The sequence below is a fragment of the Oryx dammah genome, unplaced genomic scaffold (genome assembly GCF_014754425.2).
Source record: "Oryx dammah isolate SB20612 unplaced genomic scaffold, SCBI_Odam_1.1 HiC_scaffold_29, whole genome shotgun sequence".
NCBI classification, from domain to species: Eukaryota; Metazoa; Chordata; class Mammalia; order Artiodactyla; family Bovidae; genus Oryx; species Oryx dammah.
The window spans coordinates 7,810,342-7,823,939 of NW_024070213.1; the positions used below are offsets into that span (position 1 = coordinate 7,810,342).

Genomic DNA, 13,598 nt, shown 5'->3' on the forward strand with positions numbered 1-13,598 from the left:
TTGTCTGGAGACTCCTGTGTCCATAGGGTCACAAAGAGTCGGACACGCCTGAAGTGACTCAGCACAGGCTCAACAGTTGTGGTGCATGGGGCTTTGTTTCTCCGAGGCATGTGAGGTCTTCCTGGACTGGGGACTGAGTGTCTCCTGATTGGCAGGCAGATTCTTAACCACTGAGCCACCTGAGAAGGCTGCCCCCCACCCCCCGCCCACCCAGTTTGCTTAAGGTGTAATTGACAATACTATAAGATGTTTAAAGTGTACATCCTAATGATTTGATACACATATATATTGTGAAAAGATATCTCCCATTGAGTTAATTAACATATCCATCACCTCACAAATTTCTTTGTGTGTGAGAACATTTAGGTTCTATTTTCTCAGCAGATTTCAATTTTACAATACAATGTTATCAAGTATAGTCACCATGTTATATGTTACATCCTTGAGTAAATCTAATCCATTGGTTTCCCCCTTCTATGACTGATAGGATTATCCCAAGTTTGCCAACAGTCGTCAATGAATGCTTTGTAAAACAAAAGTTGCATTTAAAGCTATGAACTTTAGATTTGAAAATAACATACAATCACCAAGCATACATTCTTATATTGTTTTACAGTTTATTTTTAAAATGACAGTAACAAATGCTCTTCCCTTTTTGGGGAATGATATATTTATTTTCAGTCAATACCGCCTTAAAAAGTAACAGCATTTTGTCCAAATTGAACTTATATAATTGCACAAAAGTCAAACAAAGCATTAAGAAATGCTTGCAAAGACTGCAGTTCCCTCAGCTCCTCATGAAGCGAACCCCCAAAGGCTTGGGTTTCAGTGGAGACCCCTGACCTGAATAATACTGATGCTCACCCCAAGTTCCTCAGGGACACATAGGCAGAGGTGAGAGCAGCCAGGAAGACCCATACGCTTTGTGATAGTGGAATTCTGCTCTACCACTAGGGCTTAATGATACAGTCACATTCTCATATTAGAATTATTAAGCACTTCAGCTTGAAGTATATTTGTTCAGGCTTAAAACACACCCTTATCAGCTTACATTCTGGGATACAGATCCCACTTCAGGAAACTAAAAAAAAAAAAAAAAAAATAGAACCACACCATAAAAACCTCTTCCAAGCGAGGTCCTTTATGCTGCCACCCTGGCCCTCATGTACTTTCTAACATACATACAAAAATAAGTTACATGATCGTTGATCATATGCCAGCTGAGGGATGGTAAGCAGAGGGTAACTCAAAGCCCAACTCTTGTTTTATTGACAGCAGTTATTGGAAAGACTCTGAAGTCACAGCTGGGCTGGTGAAAAGCCGCTGTGCTGTGCTTGTGATCTGACATGGACACAGGACAGGGAGAGGCAGCACACACGCATCATGTCTGCAGTCTTTCTATTATTAAGAAAGTTAAGGAGGATGCTGGTTATGTATGTCTTAAAATATGTAACAAAGCCCATTTTTAAAATTTTAATGAGAAACAGTGTCTTTATCTGGAGGTTTAACTTACTTTATGGCTTTTAAACCCAATTAATATATAATGTCTATAGTAGGAGTTTTCCTTTTCTGACCATACGAAAGTTAATGAAAAGATAACAATATTTTAAAAGAAGACACACAAAGACAGCTTTAAGTCACCATGAGAGGTACCTTCCTAACTTGGGTACAACTATGGGAAGAGGAGAGTTATTATTCTACTTCTTAACTGCTGTGTTTCAAATTAAAAAAACATAGTCACAGTTTCTTTATCACACGGAAAAATAGCAACTCCCGAATACTTTCACAGCCATAAAAGTATGTGGCAGAGGCAACAATGCTCCTCTCCTAGCCTGTTCTTCCCTAAAGCAATTATTTTCTTAAATTTATGTTCTAACAGCATGTTTTATACATCTTGGGTTCATATTCAGGTTTAAAGGAGGTGAATACACTATATCCTAAAGCAGCCCCCTATGACTGAAGCTCCCAAATAAACCATCTGCAAGGGTCTAGCCCATTCACTCTGCAAACTGAGTTTAACATAACTGCATTCAATGCTGTATGGAGGGAAATGCTAGCCTTTCCCATTGCCCGTCCAGTGCTAACGTCCAAGGAAGGAAAGGATCAGAGGGTGTTTACAGCTACTGGCTGGGTTCCATGTTTTGCTTTTATCAGCGCTAGAGGAAATCACAGAATGATAACCGGGTGCTGTTCCCCTGACTCTTAACAGGGTGAGCAGAGAATCTGCCCTGGGCCAGAGAAGCAGCTTCAAGGCTGCGCTCTGAGGATCGGTGTGGTAAGAGTCTATAAAGACAGCAAGGATATCTGGGAAAGGAGTGCTCTTTAGGTTGAAAACAGACAGATGGCGGTCTGGATCTAGAGCAGACACATACATACTTTTCTTTCTCTTCCATTTCCTTCCTTATCAAGACTCTAAACACCTTCCAGGTCCCAGACAACCAAATAGTAAGAAAAGCTCAAAAATGTTCTGTTTGATAGCTAGTGTTGCTAGAATCTGGACTGTGGCTCAGTGATGGGGCTGGAGAACACCAGTGCCCCGAGGGCTCACGTGGGCTCCTGAACAGGTAAGGCAGGTATTATGGAAGGTACGTCCTGGCCACCCACAATCACTGACAGGTGGCTTTCAATGCTGTATGGAGGGAAATGTAGGCAGACTCTGGTGATTAGCTCGAAGTACAAGCATTACACAAAAATTTTATGATATTAGGTACATCTCAGGAAAAGTGCAGAAGGGGAAGGACCTGGAGAGGAGAGAATTTTCCACAAGTGCCAACTGGAATGCATGGACATATGTAACCAACATCTTTCCTTATATCTTAACATTAACCTTGTCTCAGTCATTAATTCTACAGAATTAATAAAGTTGCAGTAACATACAGTCCAAAAATGCAATTTTTCCAGATTTCTAGCCACAGAAAACAAAAAGACAACACACACAATCACACAGCTGCAGCACTCCCCAATGGAACACATGAGCAAGTGTCCACACAGAGACCCCCGGAAAGCACACACGCACAGATGCCTGCGTCCACCCCTCCTGCACCTGAGACCCACACGGGCTGCCATGAGGGTCAAGAGGCCCTACTGCATATCTGTTCTATGTCCTTCATCTCTTTGGGACAGTCTGCAGAAAGGATGAGCGGGGATGCCTCAGTCACCACCACATCATCCTCAATCCGTACACCGAGACCACGGAACCTCGCGGGGGCATCTGGGTCGTCCTCCGGAATATAAATTCCTGAGAAGTAGAAAAAAGAAGTAGAATGTTTGGTTCAAAAATGGCAGTGACTGGATGATTTGGGGCAAGTAAATTAACCTCTGTGTGTTACAATTCATCTGTAAAGCCAGGATCCTAACAGTACCTACCAATAAAAATGTGGAGTGAAAGTGAGATAATAGATATAAAAAAGAATCCAAGTCTATGCCCCAAACAGTAACACTGAAGAAGCTGAAGTTGAACGGTTCTATGAAGACCTACAAGACCTTGTAGAACTAACACCCAAAAAAGATGTCCTTTTCATTATAGGGGACTGGATTGGAAAAGTAGGAAGTCAAGAAACACCTGGAGTAACAGGCAAATTTGGCCTTGGAATGCAGAATGAAGCAGGGCAAAGACTATAATAGAGTTTTGCCAAGAAAATGCACTGGTCATAGCAAACACCCTCTTCCAACTACACAAGAGAAGACTCTACACATGGACATCACCAGATGTTCAACACCGAAATCAGATTGATTATATTCTTTGCAGCCAAAGATGGAGAAGCTCTATATAGTCAGCAAAAACAAGACCAGGAGCTGACTGTGGCTCAGATCATGAACTCCTTATTACCAAATTCAGACTTAAATTGAAGAAAGTAGGGAAAACCGCTAGACCATTTAGGTATGACCTAAATCAAATCCCTTATGATTATACAGTGGAAGTGAGAAATAGATTTAAGGGCCTAGATCTGATAGAGTGCCTGATGAACTATGGAATGAGGTTCGTGACACTGTACAGGAGACAGGGATCAAGACCATCCCCATGGAAAAGAAATGCAAAAAAAGCAAAATGGCTGTCTGGGGAGGCCTTACAAATAGCTGTGAAAAGAAGAGAAGCGAAAAGCAAAGGAGAAAAGGAAAGATATAAGCATCTGAATACAGAGTTCCAGAGAATAGCAAGAAGAGATAAGAAAGCCTTTTTCAGTGATCAATGCAAAGAAATAGAGGAAAACAACAGAATGGGAAAGACTAGAGATCTCTTCAAGAAAATGAGAGATACCAAGGGAACATTTCATGCAAAGATGGGCTCGATAAAGGACAGAAATGGTCTGCACCTAACAGAAGCAGAAGATATTAAGAAGACGTGGCAAGAATACACAGAAGAACTGTACAAGAAAGATCTTCACGACCTGGATAATCACGACGGTGTGATCACTCATCTAGAGCCAGACATCCTGGAATGTGAAGTCAAGTGGGCCTTAGAAAGCATCACTATGAACAAAGCTAGTGGAGGTGATGGAATTCCAGTGGAGCTATTTCAAATCCTGAAAGATGATGCTGTGAAAGGGCTGCACTCAATATGTCAGCAAATTTGGAAAACTCAGCAGTGGCCACAGGACTGGAAAAGGTCAGTTTTCATTCCAATCCCAAAGAAAGGCAATGCCAAAGAATGCTCAAACGACCACACAATTGCACTCATCTCACATGCTAGTAAAGTAATGCTCAAAATTCTCCAAGCCAGGCTTCAACAGTATGTGAACCGTGAACTTCCTGATGTTCAAGCTGGTTTTAGAAAAGGCAGAGGAACCAGAGATCAAATTGCCAACATCTGCTGGATCATGGAAAAAGGAAGAGAGTTCCAGAAAAACATCTATTTCTGCTTTATTGACTATGCCAAAGCCTTTGACTGTGTGGATCACAATAAACTGTGGAAAATTCTGAAAGAGATGGGAATACCAGACCACCTAACCTGCCTCTTGAGAAATCTGTATGCAGGTCAGGAAGCAACAGTTAGAACTGGACATGGAACAACAGACTGGTTGCAAATAGGAAAAGAAGTGTGTCAAGGCTGTATATTGTCACCCTGCTTATTTAACTTATATGCAGAGTACATCATGAGAAATGCTGGAGTGGAGGAAACACAAGCTGCAATCAAGATTGCCAGGAGAAATATCAATAACCTAAGATGTGCAGATGATACCACCCTTATGGCACAAAGTGAAGAGGAACTAAAAAGCCTCTCGATGAAAGTGAAAGAGAAGAGTGAAAAAGTTGGCTTAAAGCTCAACATTCAGAAAACGAAGATCATGGTATCCGGTCCCATCACTTCATGGGAAATAGACGGGGAAACAGTGAAAACAGTGTCAGACTTTATTTTTTGGGGCTCCAAAATCACTGCACATGGTGATTGCAGCTATGAAATTAAAAGACGCTTACTCCTTGGAAGAAAAGTTATGAGCAACCTAGATAGCATATTCAAAAGCAGAGACATTACTTTGCCAACTAAGGTCCGTCTAGTCGAGGCTATGGTTTTTCCAGTGGTCATGTATGGATGTGAGAATTGGACTGTGAAGAAGGCTGAACGCCAAAGAATTGATGCTTTTGAACTGTGGTGTTGGAGAAGACTCTTGAGAGTCCCTTGGACTGCAAGGAGATCCAACCAGTCCATTCTGAAGGAGATCAACCCTGGGATTTCTTTGGAAGGAATGATGGTAAAGCTGAAACTCCAGTACTTTGGCCACCTCTTGCGAAGAGTTGACTCATTGGAAAAGACTCTGATGCTGGGAGGGACTGGGGGCAGGAGGAGAAGGGGATGACCGAGGATGAGATGGCTGGATGGCATCATGGACTCGATGGACGTGAGGCTGAGTGAACTCCGGCAGTTGGTGATGGACAGGGAAGCCTGGCGTGCTGCGATTCATGGGATCGCAAAGAGTCGGACACAACTGAGCAACTGAACTGAACTGAACTGAACATTACTAGAACTATTATTGTAGTTATTTTGTGTTATTAGTCTTCAAGATCTCTTCAACTACAATAATGTTGATATGATTCTATCACGTGCTAATGGCTCAAACAGGCCACTAAAGTTACTTTATGAGTATGTCAATATATGCTGGGAACTTGTAGATTACATAAATGCATTCTTTCTTTGCCTAACAGTCCCTTGGAAGAAGGGTACTTTGCAAAAATAAGGACATAGAGAATTTTATCATGTATTTAAAAAACACTTATATTAGTCTCAACAACCAGAAGCTGCAGAAATACTGAAATAAGTCATAAGTGTAACTGATGCACATGATATAAAGAGGGAAAAAGGAAGAGTTTAATGAACATCTGAAAAATTCTAAAAGGCCAAGTTTCCCTTTCTAATCACAAAATCAGAAAGATACCAGGTCTTTTCATTTTAAGAAACTGTAAACTTCCTGTTCTATACTCAGAGATGCTGTTCTGTGATAAGAAAAGGGTCAGCAAAGGAAAGTGTAGTCAAAGTCTAAGGAAGTGCCAGCTTGATTGGACTAAATGGTAAATAAGGCCACAGATAGCAACATACGCCTGGACTCAGAGGGGAGCTTAAAAGACGTGTCCCAGCTATAACTTATATAATTTAGATGTGAAAACACTTGAAATTTAAGACTGAGATCTGCTTTCATGACAGAAACAGCATCTGTGTTTAAAACTAACCTGAAGTCTCCATCTTCACACTCCACCATGGCCTCTACTTCTCTCCTGCCCCACGCCTACCATCATTCAAGCTGGGGAACTATCGGACTGCCCGCTCTCTCTGAAGCCCAGGAGAAAGGGTCTGGATACTGAAGAGTGGGATAATGCAGGCAGTTCCATGCAGTTTGCAGAGGAGCTGCAACTATGAATGTGCGGAATCTGAGAATCTCTGAAGGAGAGTGCCAGGGGTCCACAAGCGTCAGCAGCCCACCACAAGAGGAAGACCAGTACAAACTGGTCCTGGCAAAGGCAGGGTTAAAATAAATATTTACTTCTTAATATCTACTGATAGGAAGTATTCCTCATCTGTTGTTTATTGGAGAAGTCAAATTAAACAAATTGTGTGATGTTAAATAAAAAAGCTCAAGGAGGATCTAAAATAAAGTTCCCTTCTATACTGGAGAGATTCATATTCCTGTTTCTTCTAATTTAATTACATTGGTTTACTAAGAAGAAAGTGTTTACCCTTCTATCTAACACTAGGATTCTGTGTCCCAGGGGATGGGAGGCTGTTGGCACCTCCCCTTACCTGGCTCCACGGTGATTACCATACCGGGCTGGAGAGGGAGGGAGCGGGGCATGTCTGGTGTGTCGTGGACATCCATCCCCAGGTAATGGCCAACATGATGGGGGCAGTATTTTCGAGCAGCCTGGAAATGATATGAGCACAGTGTTATCAGAGCAATGACCCTTAAGGGAAAAGTTGGGCCTGTGTAAATCCACGAGATGTGTCAATACTGCCCCCTGCCCTGAGCTCTGCCGCCTGTGTCATCTATCCTTGGGCTGATGCTTAAGAGACTGAAACTGCTACTTCTTGTGTGTAATTCTGCCAATGGCATTCTGTTAATAACGAATCCACATTTCTGTTCCTACCATTTCATACTACACACATGCTAACTGGGCTCGCCCCAGCAATGACAACGGCAAGTGAAAATTTCTTTTCTGGCGGGGAGGGGAGATAATTATGTTAGAACAGTTCTTTTTCCAACATGCCCACATCCCTCTCAGGGAGCCTTCTCTGGAGACCCTAAGTATCTCACAGCAGCTTGTGGGGTAGGTAGGAAATGTCATATAGCACAGTAATTATGAGGCATTTACCAACCTGAATACTTCTGTCTGTTAATTAAAGATTTGTTGGCAGGAACAGGAGGAATTACAGCTTCTTCCCTACTGATAAAAGAAGCCCTGGCAGTCTAACTTGGAGATAAGAGATACCTTACTGGTCTGTCTGGCTTGACCACCTGGCATCTTAATTTAAAACTGAGTCTTTAAAGTTTTCTTCAACACCATCATACTTTGGATGCAGATGAAATTCCCTAAAGACATGGCAAGTGAGGATACTGTTAAAAGTCTCAACAATGTTATTGAAGCCACACACACCTTCACCCTTCGACCCCTACTTTTTCAAAATCATTAAAAAAGAATTAAAGAGTTAACCTTTCCTCCCTTTTCTGTCCTTTTCTACCTTGTCTACACCAGACTTCATCTTATGTTTTCTGAAGATTGAGCTAGTCACACAGTATGCAATAAACTGCATGTGCTGCCATCTTCTGGGAGAAAGAAGTACTGCGCCTTTTGTTTTACTCTATGCTCAAAAAAGTCCCTCTTACAGAAGAATCACAAACTCCCGTTTCTAAATCGAATTAGCTTTACATAGGATAAAGCCCAAGCAGCATGTCAGGTGTTCTTAAGAACTGGGATCGAAGGAAGTGAAATACCTTGAAGGGATTCTTCTCCTTAATGTTCTTCGTGATCCCCAACTCCTTTAGCTTCTGGCTTATCAATGTCAGCATCATGCTGTAGACATTCTCCAAGCTGGTTCCAGGGCAACAGAGGGTCAGACAATCTCTCTGGACTTCGAGAACAGCTTCATAGAGCTCTGCTTGAGGTGCCGTGAACCTGGCGACAGGGAAATCCAAGAACGAGAATTTGGAACTGCCTGATATTGCAGGGAGTTTTCTTCTAAGTTTGATTAGAAAAACTCAACGGTCAGCAGATAAGACATGGTGAAGTGAGAGGATGCATCCAGCCATGAATGCAGTTAGAGGGCCAGATCAGGCTGAACCTTGATCCTTCCCATTTTTTTTTTAACCATTAAAAAAACACAAACACAAACAAAACCAACCAGTCAGCGAGCCAACCAACCAAAGAAAAAAACAGTCTAAAGATCTACTTCTTACAAGCAAAGCAGATGTCATGGGATAAACTAGTCGATACTTTGGCTACTAGTAACTTACTAGTTTCTGCATGTCCTTAGAATAATCATTTCTTTAGCAGCAATGGAGGAAAACTCTAACCACTTACATCTTACCCATTACAGCTTTTCTTTCAAGGACAGACTTACAGCTGCAGTTGCTGCCAGCTTTTAGAAAGCTGTCTGGTGTCTTCAAATACTTGTTTTTATTTTTATTTTATTTTTGGTTGCACTGGGTCTTTGTTGCTGCAGGCTGGCTTTCTCTAATTGTAGAGTGGCGGCTACTTTGTTGCGGTGTGCAGGCTTCTCACTGCAGTGGCTTCTCTTCTTGTGGAGTGCAGGCGTCAGGCGCACGGGCTTCAGTGATTGCAGCATGCAGGCCCACTAGCTGTGGCGTACGGGTTTAGCTGCTCCACAGCATGTGGAATCTTCCCGGACCAGAGCTCAAACCTTTGTGCCCTGCACTGGCAGCCGGATTCTTATCCACTGTACCACCAGAGAAGTTCTAAATGCTGTTTTTAATATTTTGTCCAGATTCTATAATTATTTTCTGTGGAGGGTTAACCTGGCCAAACTATTCTACCAAAACTTAAATATTATTTTTGCAATCAGAAAAGTAAAAACTTTAAATTTATTTTTTTTTAAAGTGTGTGCACACGTTAACTAGGTATCTTTACGTGCCTCATCCTATGATATGATGAATAAAGCAGTCTCAGAAAAGAATCAGGAGCTTTGTAAAGGCAGTTAACCTGAGCTGGAGGGACCCTGTATATTTCTTTAGTCCTTTATTCCAAACATACCCATTTTTAAACTCCTATTCCTAAGAAGCAGTGGGATCTGTAGCAGCCTTACCTGCCATTGACAGGCCAGGTACGAGTGATGTCACTCACGTAGCAGGAAGACTCACAGCCTCCATCCAGCAGCACCATCTCCCCATCCTGGAACAAGAACAAGACAGGTAAACAAAGGTGACTTTATGACTGTCAGTAGTATCTTCTAACTTAAACCCTTTATGCCTTTCATTAAGAAAAAAAAAGTTCCAATTTAAAGGAGACTAATCTCTGGTTCCTTCTCACAAGAAACAGCATCTAAGTGTTACATATGAATTCACGTTGGCTCAAGAAAGACGGCACTGTAGAGTGGTTAAATGTGTTGGCTCTGGAACCACAGTGCTTGGGTTTGAATTACTAAATGTGAACATTAGCACATCATAAATGTTACCTCTGTCACTATTAATTAAAAAAAAAACCTATGTAAGTCGGTATTGAAGGCCTTTATTCACATATAACTTACTCATTTAACTTCAGAATGTCACTCCCTCTTTTGCTCTCCATCGAAACATTCGGTGGGAGCAAAAAAAGAAAAAAAACCCACTTTGCGTAAATCTGTTTTACCATTTGTCACGTTATACTGAAATTTTCTGTTTCTGCCTTTGAAGACAGGCCATATCTCATTCATATCTAAATAAGCACAGAACTTGGCACACAGTAGAATAATGGTCAGATAAATACATAATAATGATAAGAAGAATGAATGTGGTTTTTATTTCTGGCAAAATATAGACTAAATTTTAGAAAACAACTCAGTTCTGGATAAAAATAGATTCTATAAAATGTTGACATTACATCATGTAAGAGATGTCTTAAAGACTTTTCTTCCTTGAATAAAGACAGCCCAGAACTGAAACTAGGGCTGGGAGTGATAAGGTAAGTACTACAGTATATAGGAAAGAAAGCGTCTGCAGAGTGGGGAAGAGGAGCAGCAGATTCCTTCAGTAACCCAGGACATTCACAGGGGATAACAGGGCCCCGGGTCATCAGGACCCACTTCACTTCTGACAAAAGCATATGCAAATAATGTTTAGAGGAAATGGTCCCCAAATTTGGGACTTCACAATTTCCCCCAAATAACAAGCAAACATGAGCTCACAACCAGGGGCTGTCACCGTTGAGCACATGAGGCAGTAGGCCCCAGTCAGCGAGACTCAGCAGGAACAACACATACCAAATTCAGATCTTCTAGAATTCCAGGTGATGGAATTATCTGGAATTTATGACATAACTGTTGTCATGAAATGTTTAAAGAGATAAAGAATGGAATCGCAAAGGTTAACAAGCAACAAGTGACAACTAGAAAATAACCATGTGGATTTGAAGGGAATGGAGATAAAAATTGCTGCTGAAATAAAATACTAGGTGGATGGCTGAAGGAGTAGGTTAGACAAATGAAAAAGTTTAGTTTCCTAGAAGACAGACCTACCAAAATCCCCTAGAATATGACAGAGACAGACAAAGCCAATGTAAACATGAAAGAAAAGTCAGCTTACTGGAAACAGAACAGAGGTTTAACCTATCAACACATCTAACTGAAGTCCTTGCAGGAGTGAACAGAGAGACGTGGAAGAGGTGATATCTAAAGAAATGTCTGAGCATTTCCTAGAACTGATAAAGACACAAATGTACAGATTCAGGAACCAGAAGGTATCATAATGAGACACGTAAAAATAAATTTGTACTTAGAAATACAATAAAACTGAGAAATACCAAAGAAAAAGAAATCTTAATATAGCAAAAAGAAATTTCCCAAAGTAAGATAATAATTATTTTCTTTTCTAAGATCAGCAACACTGAAAGTCAGAAAAGAGAGTAAAAATATATTAAAACTGATGACTAAAAATAACTGTCAATCTAGGATGGTTTTCTTAGCATAGCCATTTCTCAAGAATGAGAATAAAATAAAGCTGCTTTGGCTAAACGAAAGTGGAACAAGTTTATCAGCTATATACCTTCAGCTAAAGGAAGCTGAGGTGGAAGGAAGGTGATCCCAGAAAGGCCGTCTAAGAGGTAAGAAGGGAAGATGAACACGCAGGTAAGTTTGTTTAAAGCCTCTGCTGTGACCTCTTCCTGACAGCTGCGTGTAGTTGTGGTAAGCCCTGAGGCAGAACCATGGGCAGCCTGCGGTCTCTCTGACCACAACTGTGCCAGACTCCTACTAGCCAGTCAAGAGCAGAGCCCTTCTAGTACCCTGCGTTTCTCGTGGCTTGTTGATAACCTTGCCCGCTAACTTGAATTGAAAACTTTTAGATAACCAAAGCTAGACTGTCACCTATAGGTTTTCGACCATTTTCCCTTATTTCTTACTTGCTCTAGTAACAGCAATATGTCTTCTTGCCTTATAAAGCTAGATTTGTGCTTATTCTCTAGTTTTTCAAGAATGAATTCTATTATTGTTTAGGAACAGGTACCCTGGTGGTAAAACTATGAAGAAAAACCAAACAATGTTTTAAACAATTGTTAGGATGATAGGAGATAGAAAGGGAGATGTGCATGTGATGGCCTAGAAGCTTCTAAGGTTCGAGCAGTGTTCTTCTTATCCTTGATGGCGGATACATGGTTGTTCATTTTAGTATTATTTTAAACAGTATATTATATTTATTGTTTATAACATGATAAATATGACAGGTTTAAGAAAATACATGGAATATAATGAAAGTGAAATATTAATTCTTAAATAATCATGCTTAGAAAGGAAAAAAGGATGAAAACTAATGAATTTAGGGAATTCCCTGGTGGTCCCGTGGTTAGGACCAGGTGCTTTCAATGCCCAGGTTTGATTCCTGGCCAGGGGACTAAGATCCTATAAGTCACACGTCACAGTATTAAAAAAAAAAAAAGAGTTTAGCACCTAATTTAAGAAGCTAGAAAAAGAACAAGAGAATGAACATAAAGAGAGAAGAGTAAAATTAACAAAGGCCAGGACACAGTGTGGTAAGATAATAAGCAAAGACAAAATAGCATTAATGATATGTGAAGTTGACTTTCACAGATGAATAAAAACCCACAAACCTCTGCTGAGATTTCTTTGCACAGATCTTAAGTGTACAGAACTAAGTTTTGTCAAATGTATATACCTAGGTAACCATATGTTTACGCTCTTACCCAGTCAACGCCCCATCAGAAGCAACCGCTGATCTGATTTCTATCACCAAAAATGAGTTTTGCTTATTCCAGAATAGAATCATATAGCTTAAAATTTTTTTCTTTTGAGGTCATTTGTGCTCTTGGCAGTGCTGTGGTTTGCTCCTTTTTCTTAAGGATATACCACATGGCAACGTCCTCATCTAATATCCTAGTTACAAACTGGCTATCAACATTCTTGTACAAGGCATTTTGGGGATATATGTTTTAGTTTTTCTTGGAAAAGTACCTTCAGAAGAAATTGCTGGTTCATAGGGATATGTATATTTACTTTTAAAGAAACTGTCTATTAAGTTTTATTAGAAAAAAAGAGAAGGCAAAAATAGTTCAAGACTGTAAAAAGGTACATAAAGGAAAACAAAAAACAAAAGGAAAGAAAGAATGTAAAAGTGTAAATAATTCCAAACACAAAAGATTAAAACGTAAGATAATTCTATGAATAATTTTAAAAACTTGGACGAAATGCTAGAAAAATATAATCTACAAAACTGTTTCAGGAAGAATGGAAATATAAATTGATAAAATCACTTTGGGAACATCTGGCAGTTTCTTTTTTTTTGGCCTCACTGCGTGGCATGCAGAACTTTCTCAATCAGGGATCAAACCTGAGCCCCCTGCAATGGAAACGCAGAGTTTAAACCACTGGACCACCAGGGATGTCCTAGGCATTTTCTACCAAAGTTGCAAATATGCATACCCTATGACTCAGCAACTCCACTATTAGG

At 40.5% G+C, this 13,598-nt stretch overlaps 1 protein-coding gene across 4 annotated transcripts in view; it reads right to left on the bottom strand.

Annotated features, from left to right (window-relative positions):
• Positions 1-593: 593 nt before the first annotated feature.
• Positions 594-13,598, bottom strand: part of XPNPEP3 (X-prolyl aminopeptidase 3) — a 45,977-nt gene continuing 32,972 nt past the window's right edge. For 3 of the 4 annotated variants that reach the window (XM_040233227.1, XM_040233228.1, XM_040233230.1), the window contains 5 exons: positions 9,749-9,834; positions 8,421-8,601; positions 7,232-7,352; positions 3,044-3,238; positions 594-1,081 (listed from right to left, as the gene is read on the bottom strand). In XM_040233227.1, the coding sequence (XP_040089161.1) occupies positions 3,072-3,238; positions 7,232-7,352; positions 8,421-8,601; positions 9,749-9,834 (555 nt within the window). In that variant the 3' untranslated portion in view covers positions 594-1,081; positions 3,044-3,071. The remainder of the gene's footprint in view (positions 1,082-3,043; positions 3,239-7,231; positions 7,353-8,420; positions 8,602-9,748; positions 9,835-13,598) is intronic. The other variant, XM_040233229.1, reaches the window with a different exon arrangement.